This window comes from Pelodiscus sinensis, chromosome 2 (genome assembly GCF_049634645.1).
Source record: "Pelodiscus sinensis isolate JC-2024 chromosome 2, ASM4963464v1, whole genome shotgun sequence".
Taxonomy (NCBI): domain Eukaryota; kingdom Metazoa; phylum Chordata; order Testudines; family Trionychidae; genus Pelodiscus; species Pelodiscus sinensis.
The window spans coordinates 87,326,796-87,351,214 of NC_134712.1; the positions used below are offsets into that span (position 1 = coordinate 87,326,796).

Genomic DNA, 24,419 nt, shown 5'->3' on the forward strand with positions numbered 1-24,419 from the left:
CAGGTCTTGGAAAAGGGGCTCCCAAGTTAGGGTAAGAAATGTTGTGTACTGAATAGTCAGGACATACATTTTATAGATTAATGTTTCATTAAGGTGCCCTCTTTAGACCAAAGTAGGGGACATGTGAGACAGCTATCATTTGTGTTGCCTGCTTATACATACAAAACCTAGAAGAGTTCTATTTTTAGACTGGAAGCCCACAACTGAAAATAGTACTGAAAATGTTTAGAAGTGTTTACTGATTTACTACAATACCCTGAAATATAAGTGAAACTCCAGGTGAATATAGTAGAACATAACATATCACATTTTGTTTTGAATGGGTCTTAAATATCATGTCATTCATCACCCATCACACACACACTGAGGAAATCCAGAGGGAAGGGTTTTTTTTTCAAGTATAAAAGAGTTAAAAAAAACCACACGTGCATATCTAATTTCCAAAAATATGTTTGTGAATAAAAAGATTGAGTTTAGTTTACTATGATTCACATGATCAGACTATTAGTTATTTTTAAACATTGGGATAACTGCTGGGTACAGGGGGAAAAATGTGAATCCATAAACTTTCACAGATTTCAGTGTAAATGATTGCCCAAAAATTCTGATGGTGTTGTTTGTTACCCTCTAGTCACTTCTGTTATTCGCCTGCTTAAAAAGTTTAGGTAATCTAAACAGGAATTAGACACATAGTGATGTAATGATTAACCACACTGCTCCTAAAACACAGATAAAATAGTCAAAATGGATTCCTCACAAACAACCAATAAACTAATATTTATTAATAATGAATACCTAATGAAGACAATCACATTTGTTTTGCAAACAATTAACTGAAACCAACACTGGATTTATAACAAAAATACCCATAAAATATTTCAATATATAAATAAAGCTCTGGGTCATACAAATGATTGTGAATATTTCTGAGGTGATTCACCTGCTACCCAGACATGCATGTGTATCTAGGGGGCTTTAGAATGAACATTTTATTACAGTAGAAATTAATTTTTTCCAATTAAGGGCAGCAGCATCCATTAACTGGGTTGCAGATGACTGATTCCAGGGTGAATATTAGCTGAAGCATTAGGATAAATACTTTTGTTTTCTCTGAGTGTCTCTTAAGCTATCGATTATTATAGGTCATATGGAAACAACAAAAAGATTTGGGTTTGATTACTTGACTACATAGGCCATATTTGTTCATTTTAAAGCGACTATTTAAATCTGGAATGGGGAACCTTTTTTGGGTTAGAGGTCAGCCACTGTCCTACAAAGTTGGTCGGGGGCCACACAAATGAGAAGCAAAAAAACCAAACCCTCGTTGACATGGTCCCTGACTGAGGAGGAGAAAGAGGAGAAAGACGCTCCCCACATTCCCCTCACACACCAGAGCCCTGAGCCTCAGGGACTGGATCCACACAAGCTGGAGGCCACATCCAGCCCCTGGACCTTAGGTGCCTCACCTTGGTTTAAATCCTTGTGTTGCTATTTCTGTGTCTGTGTTTAATGTTAAGATAAGTGTGAGAGAGAGCACAAGACCAAAAAAGCCAGGATAAATTGAAATTTGTTTCTATTTACATGTAAGACTACTTCTCTTATGAAACAGGGAATTAAGTAAATCACAGATTATATGATAATTAACCATATGGTGTTTCTGTCCTAAACCATTTTCATTGACACATGACAGGAACAGAAAACTAGACCTGGTTTCTATTGTAAAATATTCACCTTTGCCTTAACATTTTTACTTTTACTTAACATTTTAGCACTTCAAAGCGAAGGCAGAAAACAAAATGGATTCTTGGGATTAATATAGATTTGTCCTCCATTAGTTACATTGTGAGACTGAGAAAATATAATAGGATGAGTAATGGTAGCACAAAGATGTGCTCTTCATTATGATAGGTGACCTGCTTATTTAATTCTGATAAAAAATTAATCATTACACTGAAAATTGTATCTTTCTAGGTATGGGCATCATGTGCATTACCATGGTATATAAACTAATTTTCTGCCTTTCCTGAGCATTTTCCTGAGATTCAAATGATATTCAAATGATGTGTGAGCCTGCTCAGCATCTCATGGGTTTGGGCTTCGGAAGAACAACCCTTAAGGGAGCCTGGGCACAGCAGCTTTGGAAAACAAACAATGAAAAGATCAACTCTGTAGATACAGTATGAAAAACAGATGACTTCTGCTGCAGTCACATCACTTGTTTTGTGTTTGATCTAGAACAGGAAATGGGCTCTACTGTCAGGGTCAGATACTCCTATCTTTTGAGCCAAGTTCAACACAGGTCCAAGTAAGCAAAAGTAGTTTTAAGCTACCATTAAGACTGCTGTAACACTTATATCCAGCTCTATTCTGACAGAAGGGATAGGAAAGTCTTGTTGTGTATAGCCTATTTCCCCTAGGTAGACAATGGCTGAGAAGAGCGACACGTACCAGTCATACTAGCTCAACACCCTAGAGTTTCTCTTACACAAGGGGTCCTTCATCACTCAGTCAAGCCAATAACAGCCGCTTTGGATCACCTGAACACCACAAACTGCTGTAGAGGGGCCCCAGAACCTGTCCATCAGCATGAAATTTGAAAGGAAGGTTCTGTTTTTCTGTGAAAGTTTACATTTTTATGATTTCTCTTCAGCTGGGCAGACAGCAGTGAAAACAATCATCAAGAAAAAATGTGAAAATAATAATTACAAAATGGAAGCAAATTTAAGTCCCTCCCATCAAAATAAAGAATAAGGCAAATAACCAACAAAGCAATTAAATTAAACAAAGCCATTTGTTTGCTATTTATTTACATCCCAAACTATCTAAATCACTTTATGTTGCTCATTGGTTGTCTCACTTCTCCCTATGAGAAGGTTTTGATTACCCCGAATTTGCTTCCAAAGATAATGTATAAGGAGGATCATTCAGACAACAAAGCAATATCACATCTCTGGGTAAATCATACGAGTGCAAAAGTACATTTAGCAAATGAATAAAGAAAACAGGAGGAGTTCTTCACTGGTCGGAAAGATCAAATCCAAGGCATAATTTAGTACTGTACTTTGTATTATATTTGGATTAATAAAGGGAAGTTACACAAAATAATTTGGGATTTATTAAGAACACGTCTCAGATCCATGACTGAACAGGAAGTCTGAAATGAGCAAGAAAATCAAAGATAAGAAGAGAATAAGCAAACAGGCACATGCAGAAAGGACGGCGCTGGACATCCTTCCTGCTATGCTAATCAATAAAAGTACTCATGCCATGTTGTGTTCTACTCTCCTGCACTACCAGCTCATTCAGTATTATTTGGAAGTAATAGAAGAGTTGAAAAATAAATGTACACTACTATCTGACCTTATGTGCAAGGAATTTCCATATCTTAAAAGGACATAGAACCTAACATAAGCATTGGCTTGGGGAACATTTTGCAGCCATTAGACAATTTTACAATACATAGCTAGATGCTCAATCTAAATTCTGTTGCTAGGATTACCAGTGTTTTTCTTTATATCAAATTATTAAACAATTCAAATATGGTCTTTCTAGACAATAAATAGACACACATTGGGCCATATTACCTCCTCTTACGGAAAAACCCAGAGGAGATTGGAGAGATGGGAATGGAAGAGAACTTCGAGAGAATCCCAGGTCATTCCTGGTGTCTGATGGGGAATGTTAAATTCCCATCCCAGCTGTAGTCCATGTACCATAGCAGAGATACAAGCTTCACTGCACAGAAGGTACTTTTCCTTTTCTGTGGCCAGTCTTAGTGAGAAGTCTTGCATCCTCATTAGAAAGTTAAAAAGCTTCTTCTATGACTACTGAGATTTCCTCCTCAACGAGAGGGATTTTACAAAGAATTATACAGAAGAACAACGGTGCATTAAAAATTAATTGAAAAATTCCAAGATGGTGGCCAAGGAGAGCATCTCCATGGATTTGTTAGAAATTTTACATCCTTTTTTTACATTTTAATGCTGAAAAGCTCAGTAAGCACTTATATCGTATTTTCCGGCGTATAAGACGACTTTTTATACTAAAAAATATCCCCCAAAAATCGGGGGTCGTCTTATACGCCGGGTATAAACATACAGGCAGTCCCCGACTTGCAGGTACGAACGGGGCTTTTCTCGCCCCGAAGGACACAGACTGCGGGACCTCGTGGTCCTGCCGCCCGTGTACTCCGGGGCAAGAAAAGCTGCTCCGCGTCTCCCTGGTCTGCAGACCAGGAAGCCGCGGAGCAAAGCCGCGGAGGGACTCCGGCAGCGGGGCAGCCCAGGCGCGCCTGGGCTGCCCCGCTGCCCGAACCCCTCCGCGGCTTTGCAAAGCCTCGGGGGAAGCCAGCAGCGGGGCAGCCCAGGCGCGCCTGGGTTGCCCCACTGCCCGAACCCCTCCGCGGCTTTGCAAAGCCTCGGGGGAAGCCAGCAGCGGGGCAGCCCAGGCGCGCCTGGGTTGCCCCACTGCCCGAGCCCCTCCGCGGCTTTGCAAAGCCTCGGGGGAAGCCAGCAGCGGGGCAGCCCAGGCGCGCCTGGGTTGCCCCACTGCCCGAGCCCCTCCGCGGCTTTGCAAAGCCTCGGGGGAAGCCGGCAGCGGGGCAGCCCAGGCGCGCCTGGGTTGCCCCGCTGCCCGAGCCCCTCCGCGGCTTTGCAAAGCCTCGGGGGAAACCGGCAGCGGGACACCCAAGACGCGCTGCAGCTGTCCCACTGCCGGCGTCCTCAGAGGCTTTGCTCCTGGTGTCCCTGGTCTGCTGGAGACGGTCCCCAGCAGACCAGGGGCACCTGAAGCAAAGCCGAAGCGGTGGCGGGGTGCCGCGCTTCTGAGGCTTTGCTCTGGCAAAGGCTCAGAGGCGCGGGACCCCGCCATGGCTGCGGCTTTGCTCCCGGTGCCCCTGGTCTGCTGGGGACCGTCTCCAGCAGACCAGGGACACCGGAGCAAAGCCGGGGAGGCGGCGGGGTCCCTCGCCTCTGAGGCTTTGCTCTGGCAAAGCCTCAGAGGCGCAGCACCCTGCTGCCGCTGCGGCTTTGCTCCCCGTGTCCCTGGTCTGCTGGGGGGGGGGGGGCGCAGCTAGTGCGCCCCCCCCCCCCCCAGAAGACCAGGCTTTTGTTGTGGATCCTGGGGCAGAGCAGCTGGGGCGCTGCCGGTTGGCCTCTTAAGGGGGGGTAGTCTCATACGGCGAGTATAGGCGAAAACCTATGTTTTAACTAGAAAATTAGGGGGTCATCTTATACGCCCAGTCGCCTTATACGCCGGAAAATACGGTAACTAAAATAAAGCTTGCAACGCTTCTACTATCGCTAAAAGTCATTTGTTCGTCATAACAGTTCCACATTGCATGGAGAAATGAAATTATATTATATACATACCTATTCAATAGGTATATACATGGGAGTTTCTCTGTGCAACGTGTGTGTACATGCAATGCTAATTAAGAACATTTCAATAAAAGATGTAACTGTTTTTGAATAATCTGAAGAAATAAAATAATGAAGAAGATGAAGTCAAAAAGTGGCACCCTAGATGTTTGACTTAAGACAGTACAGTACTTATATTTGTTGGTCAAACTAATACTCAAGACTATGAAACTTGGTTTAAAGTAAAGTTTCAAGGGAAAGTGCTGATTTAATAAATAATAATAAAATCAGACTAAGCTGAAATAGTGTACCAAACCCTTTCCTGTGGGTTTAGGGCTAGCTGTGAAATACCTTATTCTTCATAAAATTCAATTAAAGGTGAAACATAGTTTCTAATATGAGTATATCCCTATTTGGTACCAGAACTATAGATTTGAATAGGAAATCTAGCTGAATCTTTACTTTCACTGACCATGGTTTAGAAGAATCCCTTCAAAGTTTCTTTCTTATATGAGGGTTAAACAAACAAATGGATGAAACAAATTTCACAGTAAACACAATAACCACGTCAGAGGTGTTATAGCACCTTTTACCTGACAGGTCAAAACTGTAAGACATGCTAAGTGGCCGCATTGCTGAAAAAAGAAACAAAAACAACAAAAAGAAAATAAATCAGCTGTTCAGAAAGCAGAGAGGTAACAAAAAGAAAAGATTAGGTCCACTTGAGACATTTTGGATTCCCATGCACAGGAGGCTAACATAAATCCAAAATGTGTCTAAAACACCTTTTTTCTTTACTGTGGTAAAACTGCAAGTGTAAACACTACAATTGCATCACTGGCACTTGCAAATACTGAAGTATAAAAAAGATATTTTAAAAGATTGAACTGTAGAACACTAGGATTGTAAAGCAATAAAACCAGATGCCAACACAAGAGATAAGAATCTTGAAACAGAATGTAAGATTTTCACTTCAAATAACATTTATGAAAGAAAAATTATAACTGACAGAGAAAAAAAATAAAAAGTACAGAACCACATTTCACACAAATTTCAGTTAATTTAAAAAAAAGTCCTAAATTTCTAGAAGCTTAGTCTCTTATGTTTTTAACTAATTAAAAGAGATATTTAAAAATATTAATATTTCTTATGGAAAAATACATAAAACAATGTATTTGGCTGAATTCTGCCCCTTATTAAAAGTTGCTTCCTGCTGTTCTGGTCTGCCTCAGTTTTCAAAATGGATGTACTATCCTGGCATCTCCTTTTCAGCCCTCTGATCAGTTTGTTCCCATTCGTAGGACAAAAAGCAGTCTAAGGTTAACTTGGTCTGGAAAGTTTATTTAACCAATATCTTTGTCTCATAGTATTAAACATTTGTGGATTAATTTCATCATTCATAAAAATGAGAGACACGGCTATAAGCAACTGCCGTGTCACAGTTAGCTCAGTTATTCAACATAGCTTAGTCAAAGTACCTCACTTCTGACATCCAGTGACTGGACCACTGATGAACATAAACTGCCTATTGTGATAAACAGATCCATATTTAAAAAAAATATGCAATGGCTAGTAGGGATTAGGATAATGACAAATTCATTCTTACTTGAGACAACTTTAGCAGGTCAACCCCAACAGTAAGAAAAAATGCCAGGTGGAAAATGACCTTTTTGGATATGCAAAAATATTCTGTACCTATTTGCCTGAACATTGACTTTCCAGTCTGTTTAATGTGCAAGCTTGTATGAATGATCCAGTAGTCACACATCTCCATAGATTAAGTATGTGTTTAGGTTGCATGGGGATATGGGAATCAATTCAAGTTATGTAGAGGTATCTGATCCAGAGCCAAACCTGGGAGTAGAGGTACTTTTCCTTTATAGCAAGAAAAGGCAATATACACCAGAAGCAACAGCAGTTGCAAAGACTGCCTACATATAGTAAAATGTCTGTCCACTTAACTTACAGCCATGTGTTTTAAATAGTTTTTAAACTCATCTTGTTCATACCAGGCAACAAACCCTTTTAATTAAAGGAATTGTACCTTCTATGCCTGTCTTTTTCTTTTGATCTTTCATGAGCCTGTAAAAACCACATACTTCTACAAACACTTATTCATACCGATCACTTCTCTGCAGCAAATTTCTCACTGTATAATTAGTCATGCACAATATGATTTCCAAGATCAATTACCATATATCAAACAAGGCTTAAACAACAGAACAATTCCTGCACACATACCATATACTATATATTTTCATAAATGTATCCCAAGACTTCATTTATTTTCACTATTGCCAACTGTGTCTGTCCAGATGGTTTAAATGTATTATCCATAATCATCTTCACATCTTTCTCCCATCTGTGTTCTATGTTGGGCTTCCATTTAGATTTAAATCCCTTAAGCCTTATTGCCTTACATTTCACTACACTAAATTACATGCAATACTTATCTATCTGAAAGCCATGACTATTTATAGCTTTCTGAATGTGGCTGCTCTTTTACAAAAATATATAAATTTTGCTCTGAAGAAAGTTTTGATATTTCAGACAACAAATGTATTGTGTCAGTTTCAGTGTGAAAAAGGAAAACAAAAGCAAATATAATGTAACAAAATTGTTTTCTTTCTTTCTTCACGCTAGTAACAATTAGGTGTTCACACAAGTGCCAGAGAGAGAAAAAATCTTTAATCTACTGTAATCTGTACATAAATCCTCCAATTTGTGCCCAGACATGCTCTGATATCCCATTTTTTGAGCCATATAACTGAGGGGTGAAAAATCTGAACAGACTGAAAGAGGACTGTCAATAGACTTAATCCTGCCTCCAGTGGAGGTGACTGGACTAGAAGATCTCTCAAGATCCCTTCTAGTCCTACAATTCCACGATTGTAACACTGAGTTTCCAAATGGAGATCATATCATATATTAAGGCTGAATGTTTATAGCTAAAGTGCACAGCAGGCTTCAGATGGTCTGTAAAACAGCATTCAGAATATTCTGCTCCTAAAATGCATTCAAGTGTCTATACAGACACTCGTCCCCAAAACTGGTTGAAACAAGAGTGATAACAAATTTCCTCTACAGATGGTGAATAAATAGAACCCGCTTGATTTTGAACCATTGCCCCAGGCATAGATATGCTGCCAAACAGAACAACAGAGAATGTAAGTGTGAGTTGTTTATTTGAGCCATAAGACATTACTCTTCCTCTGCAGCTATCCAGATAACAAAGCTTCTCTGAGACAATTAAATACTTTACTCTTATAGAAGGAAACTGGGAGCAACTATAGGGTATTTGCAATATATCTGGTGGTTTGGCTTTGCTTTAGTTCAATGATTCTGAACCATAAAGTGGCGACTGGTGAAAAAATTTAATACTTACGTAATTTTACAATTTACGAATGTTTCACATATACTATATAAAGTGTTTTGCAATACCGATCTGAATTAGTTGCTTATTAAAATTCACATGAATGCTTATAGGGGCTCCATGCCTTATACAGCAAAGTAAATATTTACATCCAAAATGACTACAATGCTCTCAGCTCAAAAGTTCAGAAAAACAAATACAGATAATCAATAAAGGCTCCTGAGATTAATGAATCTGACAGGAGGAAACATAAGAATAAAATGAAAGGAGAAAAATCTGTGTGTAACATATGTTGCATGTTAGCAAAACAAACTTCTATTCCTGTCCATGAGATAATATAATGTAACTCCCACTACATAATAATCAACATTACGGTTCTTAAAATCCTCTAATCATAACATCAGAAACCTGAAGCAATTCTTTTATTCCTAAAGTTATCCGAAAGGGTGCATAGCTCTAGCAAAATCTGCAGGCTTTACCCTTTTTTGAAAGGGTAAGAGTTATTTTATTCTCTATTTTAATTCAGTTCAGTGCAAACACGGCTATTATCGGTCCTCATGGGAGGCAGTTTTGTGCAAGTACTGCTGCTCAAAGCTAGTGTAAGCAAAACAAGTACTCACCTAGCCGGCTACGCCTGATCTCATCTGGTGAGACAGGGCGCAGCTTTCTTTCTGCCTTGATTTCGTCCAGGATCCTTTCATGGAGACTGCGTGGCCGTGGTGGGGTTGGTTTCAGTTTTCTTGCAGAGGCCTTGGATATGTAAAAAAAGGAATGTTCATGCTAAGCACCATGCCCAAAAAGCAATTTCACCAGGATGCTTTTAAATAACATATTATTGTGAAGCGATTTTACTTTCATTTGCTTATAAATATGGCTGAGCAAGTTCCTCAGAAAGATTTTTTAACAAGAATACTGGAAGGAAAATTTTATAAACACATAAGACAATACAGTTTCACAAAGATAATGGTTTCAGAATTTTATAATGGTCTTCCTACACAGACCAGAAAAGTGAAATAGCTCTTGTGTGAAACGCATAAGAATGAACACATAACAAACAACCAATGTAATTTGTACGACACCATCAAAACAAAACATTAAAACTATCCTTGAAATACAAAAATGTTTAAAAAAGCAAGCCTTTCACTATGAAGAAACATATTGGATTACATACAGGATTTAAGGGAGGTCGTGATCGGATGAAATCCAGGATTATTTCATGAGCACTCTTTTTTAATCGAGGTGGAATATCCCCATTGACCTGAAAGGAGGAAAATGAAAAACATATTTTTATAGTCTGTATGCACATTTTTGCACTGTAATTAGATCATCATATCTTGAGGAAACCAGTAGTGTTGCACACTTACATTAAATATATCCTCAAATAATCTGCGTGCAATACACAGACAAGAAATGTTGCAGATAAGAGCATTTGGGGTTTATAAAACAGATGAGAATTAGTGTGATAATGATAACGTTAATTAACAACATTTAGGATTAGTCTTTGATGAAAATCAGACATCTGAGATTCTAGTATATTTGGAGAGAACACTGGTTTTATTACTGGGGAAATCTGCCTGTATCTCTCTTTGGAGGACAATGTGCCAACCCCTAGGGGTATGTCTAGTAGGGAATGTCTACACTGGCACAAGATTAAATTAACATACGCAGCTTCAGCTATGTTAATTGCATAGCTGAAGTGGAAGTACCTTAACTCGACTTTTGGTGCTGTCCACACTTCAGGAAGTCAAAATGAGAACAGTCTCCCTTCGACTTCCCTTACTCCTCATGGAAGCAGGACTATTGGCAATGACCGGCGTGCCCCTCTCAGTTCAAATTAGCTGTTTTAACTAGACCCACTAATTCAAACCCTGGAAGATCGACAGCAGCGGCTTTGATTGTTCTCTGTAGAATAGATGTACCCTAATAGTTGTTCATTTCAGAATAACTCTGAAGTAAGCTAGTTCCTGGACAGACCAGCAGAGGTACCATGGTGGCGAGTTCCAACCCCTTACTCAGCCCATTTTCATTCTTTCAGGTCTAGCGGCCATTGGCACCGCTCTGAGTGCTTCAGGGCTGGAGCACCCACAGAAAAAAACAGCAGGTGTTTAACACTCATCTGCCAGCTCCTGACTGTCAGTGGCCTTGCTGATCAACTCTTCCCGCCCCTGAGCACCGCCTGGGAAAGTTGAAAGCTGGTGCCTGTGCTAGCAATTGCCATCTACTACAATGCCCACACCTGTACATCCTATCTAGAGTAGTGTGTGCTACTTTGGAGCAGCTGCACTGTGAATTTCTCAGCCTAGGTCACTGTCTGTCATTTACTTACACATTTAACATATTTCAAAGTATAAAGAGAGCTTGGAAGTGAACTATAGAGTTTGATACCATATCTAAAATTAATACTTTATAAAACTAAGCCAGCAAAAAGTATATGCGCAGAAGGAAGGAGGGGGAAAAAAAGAAATGCCTCTTATTGTAAGAGTTTTTCTTGCCTTCAGAGCTACAAGATCATTTCTTTTTCAGATGTCTTAATTTGGAGATAAGGAGAAATACAAACTATGCATCACAAAGAAAAGCTCTCAGTAATATATTGTAGATTCAGTATATAACAAAGCAGCGGCTCTCATGCAAACTGTAACCTGGAGACTAAAGTATGCTTTAGCAAAAGATTGCAGCAGTTTTAGGCAAAGGAATGCAACAGTGACCTTTTCCTGACTATAATCCATGTATATTCCATGAAATTCAGTACAGGTTACATCTCTCAAAACCAAAATTTTCTGGTTTCTGGATCAAAGAACCCTGGTAGCCTACTGGCAGTAGGGCAATCCAAGAGGGGCCAGGTTGAAGGAGCGGGTTGTGGCAAGAGTTTGGCGCCAGCCCACAATAGCCTGTGGCACTGGGACCAGTTTGGGGTAGTCCCCAGCAGCACAGGATCGGGCCGGTGACAACCAGTGGCAGTGCAGGACTGGGGCCAGAACCCTGGGCAGCCCATGGAAGCGGGACCAAGGCCAGGGCTGGTGGCACCCCCAGCAGCATAGGGCTGAAGGCCCGGGCAGATTGCAGAAGCAGGGCCAGAGCTGTGGGCTGCTGAGGGGCAGTAGCCCATGTTCTCAGCAGCCTGCAGCAGAGGGACCAGGTGTGTGGCTGGAGAAAGCCCCAGTAACCGACGGCAGCATGGGGCCGGAGCCCTGGACAGCCCACAAAAGCAGGGCCTGAGCCTGCAGGCTGCCAAGGGACTAGGACTGGAGCTCGAGCCCCTGGAAGCCCAACCAGGGTCAGACCCAGCCCCCAGCAGCCTGTGGTAGTATATGGCTAGAACCTATGCCAACACGGGCTGCTGCAGCCCAGCAGCCAGTCCAGTTGGGGCAGCAGCAACAACCCAACAGGTGACCCAGCAGGCAGCCTGGCAGGGACTAGAGGAAGTCCCTCCATTTCTCTCCCAGCCCGCTGGCAGAGTTGGCGGCTGGAGGATGTGGCAGGGAACCATCTTTAGTCTGGCAAATTCCCTGGTTCAGGACCAGTTAGGTCCTGAGTGCAGAATAAAAGATGTCCAACCTGTACTTCACTTGTGTCGTTATCATACATTTTCTTTAAAAAAAAATCTGATTTTTAACGAAGTCTAATGTATGAGTCAGCTGGAACACAGTAGTCAGAAAAATAGGATAAAACAACACATGGCCTATACAATGCATGTAACATACTGAAACTAGGATGTTCCCATTCCTACATCAAGACAGACAGATAGCCTCTATAGCATTATCTCAGGAGAGGTCTATACTAGGGGTCTAAACTATATTACAATAGTAATGTAAATTAAATTGACTTTGTTTAGATCTACTTATCCTGGGGTCCACACCATGATGGGCTGATAGAAGAAACCCTTCCATTGATTCCCCTTACTCATCTCATTCTGGTGAAGTATGGCAGTCAACAGTAGAGTGAGTGGCAGTTGATTTAGTGGGTCTTAAATAGACCTGCTAAATTGATGCCCACTAGACTGATCACTACAGTGTAGATCCATCACTAAATGGATATGAGCCCTCAGTGTGTGTCTGTAAATACTCAAGGCCAGCTGCTGCTGCTTGCTTATTCCAACCTTCCTGTAAAGACTCCTATACTGGAGTCATTAACTGTTTCGAGTCCCTTTGTTCTTTGCTCAGGCCTGGAGAAATAGCCTCATCACCTAACTGGAGCCATAGCTCCTCCACCATTCCCTTTAGGATCCTTAGTGTTTTCATTAGTGTATCTTTTCTCTATTGTTTCATTTCCTGTTTGTTTCCACCGAATAGCTTCCTTTAATTTAATTCTCTGCATTCAGACAGAAAATTAAGAAGGTAAACCGAGGCACATATGTTGTGGACAGAAATACAGAACTCTCCCACATCCTCCATACTCACCCAAAACATAAGAGATGAAAACATTTTAACAATGTTTTTATTAACATTTTTGATGGGGAGAATATTATTTTTTAAGCAATTATATTTCCTCCCCCTTTTTTTAAAAAATCGATAGTTTTCAGACGCTTGCTTGTTTCACATGATGGGTAATGAGACATAAACTCTTCTTCCTTCAGGTCACTGGTTCAAGCACTGTCAAAGTTAGTAGTGATTGAAAGTTGTTAACATTAGACAGCTGTTTGGTGAGCTAATGATCTCAGTCCAGTCCCAATGGGACAACTGTCCATATCACAATATAAAGTAAATAATAAATGCAGTTCTACAGGACCTTTCACCTGAGGATCTCAAAGTGCTTTTACTCATTGAATTACTTTCTCACCACCCCTAAGCAATCAGTAAGGATTAAGATCCATATTTTACTGCTGAGAAAGCTAAAGCATCTAATTTGCTCTAGAGATTTCCCGAAGGTCACAAAGGAAGCATGCGGCAGAGTAACTGATACATTTATCAGTAGCCTCAGAGGAAACGCCAAGGACTTAAGATCAAAGCTGAGACTCTGGGCACTATGGACAAGCTTTTATCGCCATTATGAATGCTGTATTTTTTCTGCAGTCGAACTAACTTATTTGCAAAATGGAAACGCTGTCACAAGCATTATTTATTAAACAGTGATTACAAGATCTGGTAGCTATGAATGTCCTTATAGAAATAAAAGTCTTGGCTATGGATTATAAATTAGGTGAGATGAACCTGTACAAGCATATCTGAGCTATGCTGCCAGGCACAGAAAAAAAGTGTTGCATAATTGTAATTCTGTTCTGATACCAGACTAGAATCAGCCACATACAAATGTTTAATCAAAGTATCTGTCAAAATGATCCTATTATATTTCTTTTGTAAAAATCAAAATGAAAGAAAAATGCTTACATTTAAAATTTTGAAGAATTTTGTATAATGCAATCAAATAAAACTAGTAATATCTAATTAGAAAAAAATCAGGGTGGATAAAAATTTATGATTTTTAAAAATAAAAACACTTTTTTAATTTCAATCAGATTTTTTAATTTAAATTGGATTTTTTATTTCTTTAAAATCATCAGTAAAACGCTACAGTTCTCCTTTAAAAATAACACTTACAATTAAAACACAAACCTGCTACACTTACAGTCTCATAAAAATGAATTAATGACTCTAGTCTCTCCAGCTTATCAACTCTTGCATCTTGAATGTTCTGGGCTTTCAGTTTCTGTTTCTCAGCAGACTAAAATATAACATGTGCAAAGAGAGATAGAAGCTGGATAGTTTTTTGATCTGTGCTTAAGTGGTAGTGGATCTTGGCTAAGCATGGCAGAGGAGTTAAAACATTGTCTTAAGATAGAGAGACAATATATAGGAAAGGACGGAGACAGTACAAAAAGGAACAGTGCAGTGAACTGGAAAGAAAGAGGAAAGACATTCAGCACCCAGCTTTCTATATTCCCCCATACTTTTTTTGCCATAGAAAAAGTGTCCTACACCTAGAAGAGGCCCTATATGGGAATATTTTGAAGAAATTCCCTGGATAAAAATGGAAAACTTGTCAAGTGTAAGCAGTGATAGATGATGATGCAGGGCCTAGTTGCAAGCATGAAACATCATAAAGAAAACTGTTTATTGGGAGAAAATGTTGAAGATGAAGACGTGGATATGGCTGAATGGATCAACTGTTTAGTAACTTAAATAATTTTAAAAAGACTGAGGAGTCTTGTGGTATCTTAAAGACTAACAGATTTATTTGGGCATAATCTTTTGTGGGTAAAAACCCAAAGCATCATTATTTAAGAGTATGTATTTTAGTGTAAGTGTGATTTGACAAGTCAATTCCCAAGCTGTTTACTGTGTTGGATGTTGCTAGAAAAACCAGTTTATTTTAGCTAATCCTTATAGCTTATTTAATTAGTTAACAAGGTTTAGAATCTATCACTCAAGTATACAATACAGAAAGCTGCAGTAAGAGAAATCTAGAGTTGTAAGTTGCCATATTCTTATTTTATATTACATAATACATGACCCCTATTTTTGGAACAACATGGTCACAGACAATAATGATGATGCCATCAGTCTATTCCTTATTTTACTTCAGCATACCTCAGGTTTTCCATGGGAACCCCATTCTATACTTGTTTTCTCAAAAAAACTGAAATAACAGAGAGTTCAATGGGGCTTGCTCCAAAATTAAGTGCACTCTATGTACAGTCAGTCTTAGTTTTTTGGGTAATTTAATTTAAATCAATCTACCTTGGAAAATGTGATCTGAGTATGTAAGATCTACCAGGAATGTAAACAATCACATAGCAAAAGCACAATGAGAAGAAAACATAAGGAAGAAGGCTTCCCACATTTCCTTTCAGCCCACCACTTTCACATTCAATAAACAAATATGATTTGTAGATAAATAGGTTGGTTGCAATTGGCAAGTCTGAGCTTGAATGGTTATGATGATAATAAATATAACCATGTATTTATAACAGGCCTTTGATCCCAAATGATTGAAAAGCACATTACAAATGACATTCACAAGAATTACTTCACTCAGCCATTGAAATGAAGCTAAACTATCTCAACATAGCTATACTAGGCAACATATTAGAAAGAGCAAAGTAGAATACTGTATCCAATTTACAATGCAGTATTCAACTGATACTATGTTTTAATTATATGAAAAATTTCAGTTGAAGTCGAACAAATGCCATGAGCTGATCACAAATAAGGTATGCTACATCAGTTCTAAAACAGCCACTTCAGCTCGCACATGAAAACAGGGGCTTTTGTACATTTCAAAGCAGAAGTGCTCTCATAGAGCCTGGGGTCGGTCAGCGGGGGACTCAAGTCTCCCGCTGATCCCAGACTCCATGTTGCGCTACCGATTTGAAATGCCACGCAGAGCCCGAGATCATCTGGGGACTCCCCAGCTGACTGCGGGTTCCTTGAGGCACTTACCCAGAACCCAGGGTCAGCTGGGGAGCTCCAGGCGGCGCTGCCCTTTGAAGTACCCTCTCTCCCCGCCCTTTGCTGCCTCTATCTGATAGAGGCAGCAAGGGGGGGGGGAACTGACTAGTCTTTAACATCCTTACAATGGATGGAGAGCTCTGAAAAGTTTACATTTGATCATCATCTTGTTATTTGCATTATTAATCAGTATATCCTTTCTTAAAACACAATTAAGCCACAAGACTGTATATATATTTTCAGTGTGTATGCATTATAGGTGACTCAAGCACCAATGAGTATAGTTAATATTTCCTGATGCTTCCGATTGTCAGGCTCTGTATTCAGATTCCCCTTGTGCATAGGCATTCTGATGGTATGTGATCATGTAACGGAAGACTATTTCCTCCTCCTCCCACAGGACCCCGCCTCTCTGAGTGCATAAGAAGGACAGTGCTATGGGAAGATTCAGGGTTGTGTCCTGAAGGAGGCTGTTGTCTCTGTGCTGCCTCATTTGCTCAAGTGGTAAAGGAGGCAGGAACTGCAGGAAAAGAAAGGATGATGTCACCATAAAGGCAGTAGAATGCCACATTTGAGAACTGCATTCTGTCTCTGCCTTTGCCACAGAGTTCCAATGTCATGCTGGACAAGACACATAAATCAAACTTTTCATAGGCAGCTTCCAATTGTGTGTTTCTTATTTTCTGGGTGTACTGCTGGAAAGACACAGGCTCTGATTTGCATAAGTGCATTCACATGTGATTTGGAATTCTGCTCTGAACATCTAAAGTGTTAAGTAAATACTATGAAAAATCATATCCTAGTCTTCTAATATTGAGTGCCCAAAATTAATTTATGCTTCTGATAACTTTGGCTTTAATGTATTTGCCTCAATTCTCCATGTATGAAATAAAGGCAATATAAACACCTCACTCCCAGAGTATTATGATTCTAAATTCATAATGTTTGTACAGAATTAATGCTCAGATTTATAAAGGTATTTAGGCATTGCTCAGCACTGCAAGGCCTAAGCAATTTAGACTGATTAAATCCCATTTTCAAAAGTGACTTTGACACCTAAGTCTATTGTTTACATTCAATTTAATCACAATTTTGACACATGTATAGTTTGACTGATAGGAAGAAAAATAATTCCTTTTCCCTCACTGCTTTTCAGTTCAGATTTGGGACTCTTGTTTTTGCTTCTTATCTAGAGAAACAGGCTATTCTGTTTATTGCACTCAGTATAGCATATATGATTACCTGCCCTATGGGTGGGTGGCGTATGTCTGCATTTGGTGCAAGGTGCTCCTGGCCCTTAGAGACCACGTATGGGCTTTGGAGGCCAGGATGGCTGAACTGGAGGAGCTGAGGGAGGCAGAGAGGTACATAGATGAGGCTTTCTGGGACACAGCAGAATTGTTCCACCTCCGGTCAGACAGCCCCAGCGCTGTTAAGGAGGATGAAAGGCTCAGAGAAAGAGAGCAGACAACGGGAAAAGAGGGAAACCTTCCCATAGTTGGGACCCTCATTCCAGATGTTGGGGTATCCTCTTGCACTGAGGTTACCTCTCTAAGGTAGGGAACACCAGTCAGTAGGAAAAGGCAGGTGTTAGTAATGGGAGATTCGATCATTAGAAATGTAGATAGCTGGGTTTGCTATGACCAAGAGAACTGTATGGTGACTTGCCTGCCTGGTGCGAAGGTTGTGGATCTCTCGAGGCATCTAGATAGACTTATGTGTAATGCTGGGGAGGAGCCGGTGGCTGTGGTACATGTAGGTACTAATGACATAGGAAAGGGTAGCAGAGTCATCCTGGAAGCCAAATTTAGGCTGCAAGGAAAGAGACTGAAATTCAGGACCTCTATGGTGGCATTCTCAGAAATGCTTCCAGTTCCACGTGCAGGGCTGTGTCGGCAACCAGAGCTTCAGAGTCTCAATGCGTGGATGAGACGATGGTGTAGGGAGGAGGGGTTTAGCTTTATAAGAAACTGGGGAAACTAGGGGGAGCCTATACAGGAAGGACGGGCTCCACCTAAACCAAAGTGGATCCAGACTGCTAGCACTTAACATTAAAAAGGTCGCAGAGCACTTTTTAAACTAAGAGATGGGGGAAAGCCGATTGGTGCAGAGGAGCACATGGATCGGACAGAGATGTCTGTTAGAGGAGAGTCTATTGATAGAGATTCTCTAGGTTTTAGTCAAGAGGAGAGGATGGAAGAGGATAAAGTATGGGCTAGATCAGATGAAAAATATCCACATAAAAAAGAATCTGACACATCAGAAAAGGGCAGACAAATAAACAGAGACAAATGCTAGAAGTCTAAAAAATGAGATGGGTGAACTAGAGTGCTTCATGTTAAAGGAGGATTCTAATATAATAGGCATCACAGAAACCTGGTGGAGTGAGGACAATCAATGGGACACAATCATTCCGGGGTACAAAATATATCGGAAGGACAGAACAGGTCACGTGGGTGGGGTGTTCCATAGAATCGCTATGGATAGTAATTCCCTGCCCTAATAAGAATATAACAGTAGCGATCTATTCTCAACCAACTGACCAGGACAGTAATAGCGACTATGAAATGCTAAGGGAAATTAGAGAGGCTGTCAAAATAAAGAACTCAATAATAGTGGGGGATTTCAACTATCCCCATATTGCCTGGGTACATGTCACCTCAGGACAAGATGCAGAGAAAAATTTCTTGATACCTTAAATGACTGCTTCTTGGAGCCATGGTATAGGAACCCACAAAGGGAGAGGCAATTCTCAATTTAGTCCTGAGTGTCGTGCAGGATCTGGTCCAAGAGGTAACTATAACAGGACCACTTGGAAATAGTGACCATAATATAATAACATTTAACATTCCTGTGGTGGGAAGAACGCCTCAGCAGCCCAACACTGTGGTATTTAATTTAAAAAAGGGAAACTATGCAAAAACGAGGAGGTTAGTTAAACAGAAATTAAAAGATACAGTGACTAAAGTAAAATCCCTGCAAGCTGCATGGACACTTTTCAAAGACACCATAATAGAGGCCCACCTTAAATGTATGCCCCCAATTAAAAAGCATAATAGAAGAACTAAAAAAGAGCCACCGTGGCTTAACAACCATGTAAAAGAAACAGTGAGAGATAAAAAGACATCTTTTAAAAAGTGGAAGTCAAATCCTAGTGAGGTAAATAGAAAGGAGCATAAACACTGCCAACTTAAGTGTAAAAATGTAATAAGAAAAGCTAAAAAGGAGTTTGAAGAACAGCTAGCCAAAAACTTGAAAGGTAATAACAAAATGTTTTTAAGTACATCAGAAGCAGGAAGCCTGCTAACCAACCAGTGGGGCCCTGAACGATCGAGATACAAAAGGAGCACTTAAAGACGATAAGTCATTGCAGAGAAACTAAAGGAATTCTTTGCTTCAGCCTTCACGACTGAGGATATTAGGGAGATTCCTAAACCTGACCCATCCTTTGTAGGTGACAAATCTGAGGACTTGTCAAAGACTGAAGTGTCATCAGAGGAGGTTTTGGATAAACTTAACAGTAACAAGTCACCGGGACCAGATGACATTCACCCAAGAGTTCTGAAAGAACGCAAATGTGAAATTGCAGACCTATTAACTATGGCTTGTAACCTATGCTTTAAATCAGCTTTTGTACCCAATGACTGCAAGATAGCTAATGTAATGCCAATATTTAAAAAGGGCTCTAGAGGCGATTCTGGCAATTACAGACCAGTAAGTCTAACATCAGTACCGGGCAAATTAGTTGAAACAATAGTAAAGAATAAAATTGTCAGACACATAGAAGAACATAATTTGTTGGGCAAAAGTCAACATGGTTTCTGTAAAGGGAAATCATGTCTTACTTATCTATTAGAGTTCTTTGAAGGGGTCAAGAAACATGTGGATAAGGGGGATCCAGTAGATATACTGTACTTAGATTTCCAGAAAGCCTTTGACAAGGTCCCTCACCAAAGGCTCTCACGTAAATTAAGTTGTCATGGGATAAGAGGGAAGATCCTTTCATGGACTGAGAACTAGTTAAAAGACAGGAAACAAAGGGTAGGAATAAATGGTACATTTTCAGAATGGAGAGGGGTAACTAGTGGTGTTCCCCTAGGTCAGTCCTAGGACCAATCCTATTCAACTTATTCATAAATGATCTGGAAAAGGGGTAAACAGTGAGGTGGCAAAGTTTGCAGACGATACTAAACTGCTCAAGGTAGTTAAGACCAAAGCAGACTGTGAAGCACTTCAAAAAGATCTCACCAAACTAAGTGACCGGGCAACAAAATGGCAAATGAAATTTAATGTGGATAAATGTAAAGTAATGCACATTGGAAAAAATAAGCCCAACTATATATATAATATGATGAGGGCTAATTTAGCTACAACTAATCAGGAAAGAGATCTTGGAGTCATCATGGATAGTTCTCTGAAGACGTCCACGCAGTGTGCAGCGGCAGTCAAAAAAGCAAACAGGATGTTAGGAATCATTAAAAAAGGGATAGAGAATAAGAGAGAGAAGATCTTATTGCCCTTACATAAATCCATGGTACACCCACATCTTGAATACTGAATACAGATGTGGTCTCATCTCAAAAAAGATATACTGGCATTAGAAAAGGTTCAGAGAAGGGCAACTAAAATGATTAGGGGTTTGGAACTGGTCCCATATGAGGAGAGATTAAAAAGACTGGGACTTTTCAGCTTGGAAAAGAGGAGACTAAGGGGGGATATGATAGAGGTCTATAAAATCATGAGTGGTGTGGAGAAAGTGAATAAGGAAAAGTTATTTACTTGTTCCCATAATATAAGAACTAGGGAACTCCAAATGAAACTAATGGGCATCATGTTTAAAACAAATAAAAGGAAGTTCTTCACACAGCGCGTAGTCAATCTGTGGAACTCCTTGCCTGAGGAGGTTGTGAAGGCTAGGACTATAACAGGGTTTAAAAGAGAACTAAATAAATTCATGGAGGTTAAGTCCATTAATGGCTATTAGCCAGTAATGGTAAGGAATGGTGTCCCTAGCCTCTGTTTGTCAGAGGGTGGAGATGGATGGCAGGAGAGACCTGTTCGATTCACTCCCTCTGGGATACCTGGCATTGGCCACTATCGGCAGACAGGGTAATGGGCTCGACAGACCTTTGGTCTAACCCAGTATGGCCATTCTTATGTTCTCTGTTGGGAATATATATATTTAGCTTTGGCCTAAAACAGACAGCTAAAAGTTGCTGTACTCAAAGTACAACTGAACTTGGAAAGATCTATGAACACTTCAGGCTTTAATAAATTTCCTTTCCTTTCAAACTGCAACCGTATTATTATTCAATTTTCTGTTTAGAAACTCTCTGTGTGTGCTCAGCGCCAAAATACAAACTACTAAGTGGACTAGAAAATTTATAAGAAGAAACTGGATATTTTTCTAGCATGGTGGTACCAGCAAGTTATAGTCAGGCAAAACTAGCAACAGCGTCAGAGACAGTACCATAGATTCATACCTGCAGCAGATTCTAATTCTAATTCACTTTTTATGTTTGTCTGACCAAAAGTGGCATTAGACAACCTGCCTAGTATTTTTCACAGATGAGAAAAGCAGAACAGAAACAAATGCCAGCAGGCATACAGCACATAGCTAGCATCTGGATGTCAGAAAGACCAGCTGTGCCTACCTTCAACACCAACCACACACAGAAAATCTTTGTAAGAACAGACACTAGCTTGAAAGAAGTTAAAATAGAGGCTGTATTGGCAAAAGGTGAACTGGAATATGGCCCAGGGCTCCTAGTCAAACACAATTACTGTACTGAATACATGCAGTATGTCAAAAGTAAAGGGCTGTCCAGGTTTTGTTTTTCTTTTGCTGAGGTTAACATTAAAAGTAAGCATTCCTATCTATGTACGTATATAGCCCTCATCACCAGCAGCACCTACCAGCAGCAGGAAAAACATAAAACTGGTAGTCTAAGATTCCAGTCTTGGCAGGCAAAAAAGACAACCTGCAATTTACCTTTAAAGATGTATTTGTACTTTAAAAAATGTATTCACTTAATGTTTGGGTGCTCCAACTGTTTTTTCCTTTTTTTTATTTTCAGTTTTCCCCCCTAATCATCTGATCAAGCTAACTGAGTAAATGAATTCCTCTACTTATGCCTCAGATTATTTGACCTCCTAAGGAAAGCTCCTTGAAATACATCAGCTTAAGTAATCACAACCACTAGAATGCTGAAGTCATGCTTTCCCATGAAATACCAAGGGCTACTCAACACATGGCCCACAGCCCGTTTGTTTGCAGCCCATGGTGCGGTTTGGGTTTAAGCGGGGCTCAATATGCAGCCCATGGGTGGGAGCCAAAACAAAAACGTGGTTGATAAAATGGTCTTCTGTTGATATGCGTATTAGTAGTTAAATTCTTGGACTATCATTGCTCATTAAAAGTGCTATCATATGAGTGGAAATCAGGTAAATATTGCATTTTATTAATATCAACAGAACTGACTTAAATGGGCCATGCGTGTTGTGTAGTCTTGCCTTAATCTTTGTATTCATGCCCATCAGTGTGAAAGAAGCTATTTGAATATATTTGTATATATATTCGCATATATATACTACCACACTTAAGTTGTGGTCCCCAGCATGTGCTGTGTGTATCATTGTGGCCCCCAAGGCTTCCAAAGTTGAGTAGCCCTGAAATAAACTATATTTCAGCAATTCAGATACACAGGGACCTCTGCTAAATAGGGCTACCAGGTGTCTGGTTTTTAACCAGAAAGTCTGGCTGGCAGCTGTTAAAAATCCAGTAAGAGGCACAGCAGAGCTAAGAAGCCTCCCTGACTGCCATGGCTCCCAGAAGCAACGTCATGTCGTCCCCACTCTCTGGATCCTATGTGTAGAGGCAGCCAGGGAGCTCATCATGCTGCCCCATCCCAAGAGCTGTCTCCACAGAACTGTAGCCAATGCGAGTTGCAGGAGTGGTACCTACAGACAGGAGCAAAGAGCAGAGCTGCCTGAAAGTGTCTTCGGGTAGGAACCAGAGAGAAGACATGCTGCTGTTTCCAGGAGCTGCTGAAGGTAAGTGCCTCTCAGAGCCTACACCTTGGAGCCCACTAGGGATGTTCAATTTTGAGCAATCTGCATTAACTATTTGATTAATCGATAGGCTGCCTCCACCTTTGAAATTGCTGCTGTTATACTTCAAAGGTAAAAGCGCTGCGGAGAACACGTGGCCTGCGGGGCAGTCCCCTGCTGGTCTAGTGCTCCTCACGGTGTTTCAAAGTGGCAGTACCGCATGGATGTGTGGTGCTGCTACTTTGAAATGCCGCGTGCAATATTAAAAAACCTTGGTATGGGCTGTTAATTGCATCATAATGAGCTTCTAAAGCAGTAATAGGAAACCACTGGCCCTCGTGGGCCAGATTCAGCTTCCTGCTTAATTTGATCCAGCCCACAGCAAATCTCCAGGCCGTGGGCCACAAGACCTGAGCCTCGGCACCACCATACAAGGCGCAAGTGATGATACCCCAAGCCTATTACCACTATTAGGTGAGTTGAGTAAAAGTTTTTTTTTGTGTGTGTTTGTGGGTAGCCCCCTACTGGTTTTTCTGTGGGTCAATGGCCCCTGAAAGAAAAAAATGTTCTCCAAACCTGTTTTAAAAGGCCATTATATGAAGCAGGTGCAATAGAAGGACTGGGAGATTCAAGGACATATCAAAAAGTAGGTGGTTCTAATACAGAAAGTGCATCTTCTTGACAGTCACTCCTGAGTTTTACGTGTCTGCAGAGTAAATCATTGATATTTGGAAAGCTTGCCTCAGTGTCTCAGCTCTTGACTCCAAAACAACACTGCATTGCACTGAAAATGGTCATGCCCAAATCAGAATGTCTGAGCTTTTTTATTAAAGCTGAAGACTTCAAGAGAATGTACTTGATTTGCATGGGGTATAATTCTTTAGCTTTAGACTGGACTCCCTTACTTCAATAATTTATATACATATGATGATATTGGCAGATATTTTAAGCTTTTCTCTTTTATGACAGTCTGAGATACCATTCTCATGGATTTCACTCTTTTGTAAAGTATCATGTCCAATCAGCTCTGAAGTAACATATGTATCTTCATAAATGATGTTATGATATCTCAGTAATGTATTCCATAGTACAGACAGCTAAAAAAAATTCATATTGACTGGGAAGAATGGCAAGACTATTATCTTGAATTTTCATGTTATCAGCAAGTCAGCACAAAGTCAGTTTGGTCAAGCATATCTAATGTAAATTGCCTGTCTCTTGAAATTTTTCAGCTCTGGTCACCTGCAAGCAAGC

General features: G+C 40.3%; 1 protein-coding gene across 1 annotated transcript in view; it reads right to left on the reverse strand.

The window, feature by feature from the left end:
- The window catches only part of SPIRE1 (spire type actin nucleation factor 1), a 199,450-nt gene that overhangs the window by 29,624 nt on the left and 145,407 nt on the right, over positions 1-24,419 (reverse strand). The window contains exons 7-8 of the mRNA XM_075921001.1: positions 9,902-9,988; positions 9,351-9,480 (exon numbers count right to left, since the gene is read on the reverse strand). Coding sequence (XP_075777116.1) covers positions 9,351-9,480; positions 9,902-9,988 — 217 coding nt within the window. The remainder of the gene's footprint in view (positions 1-9,350; positions 9,481-9,901; positions 9,989-24,419) is intronic.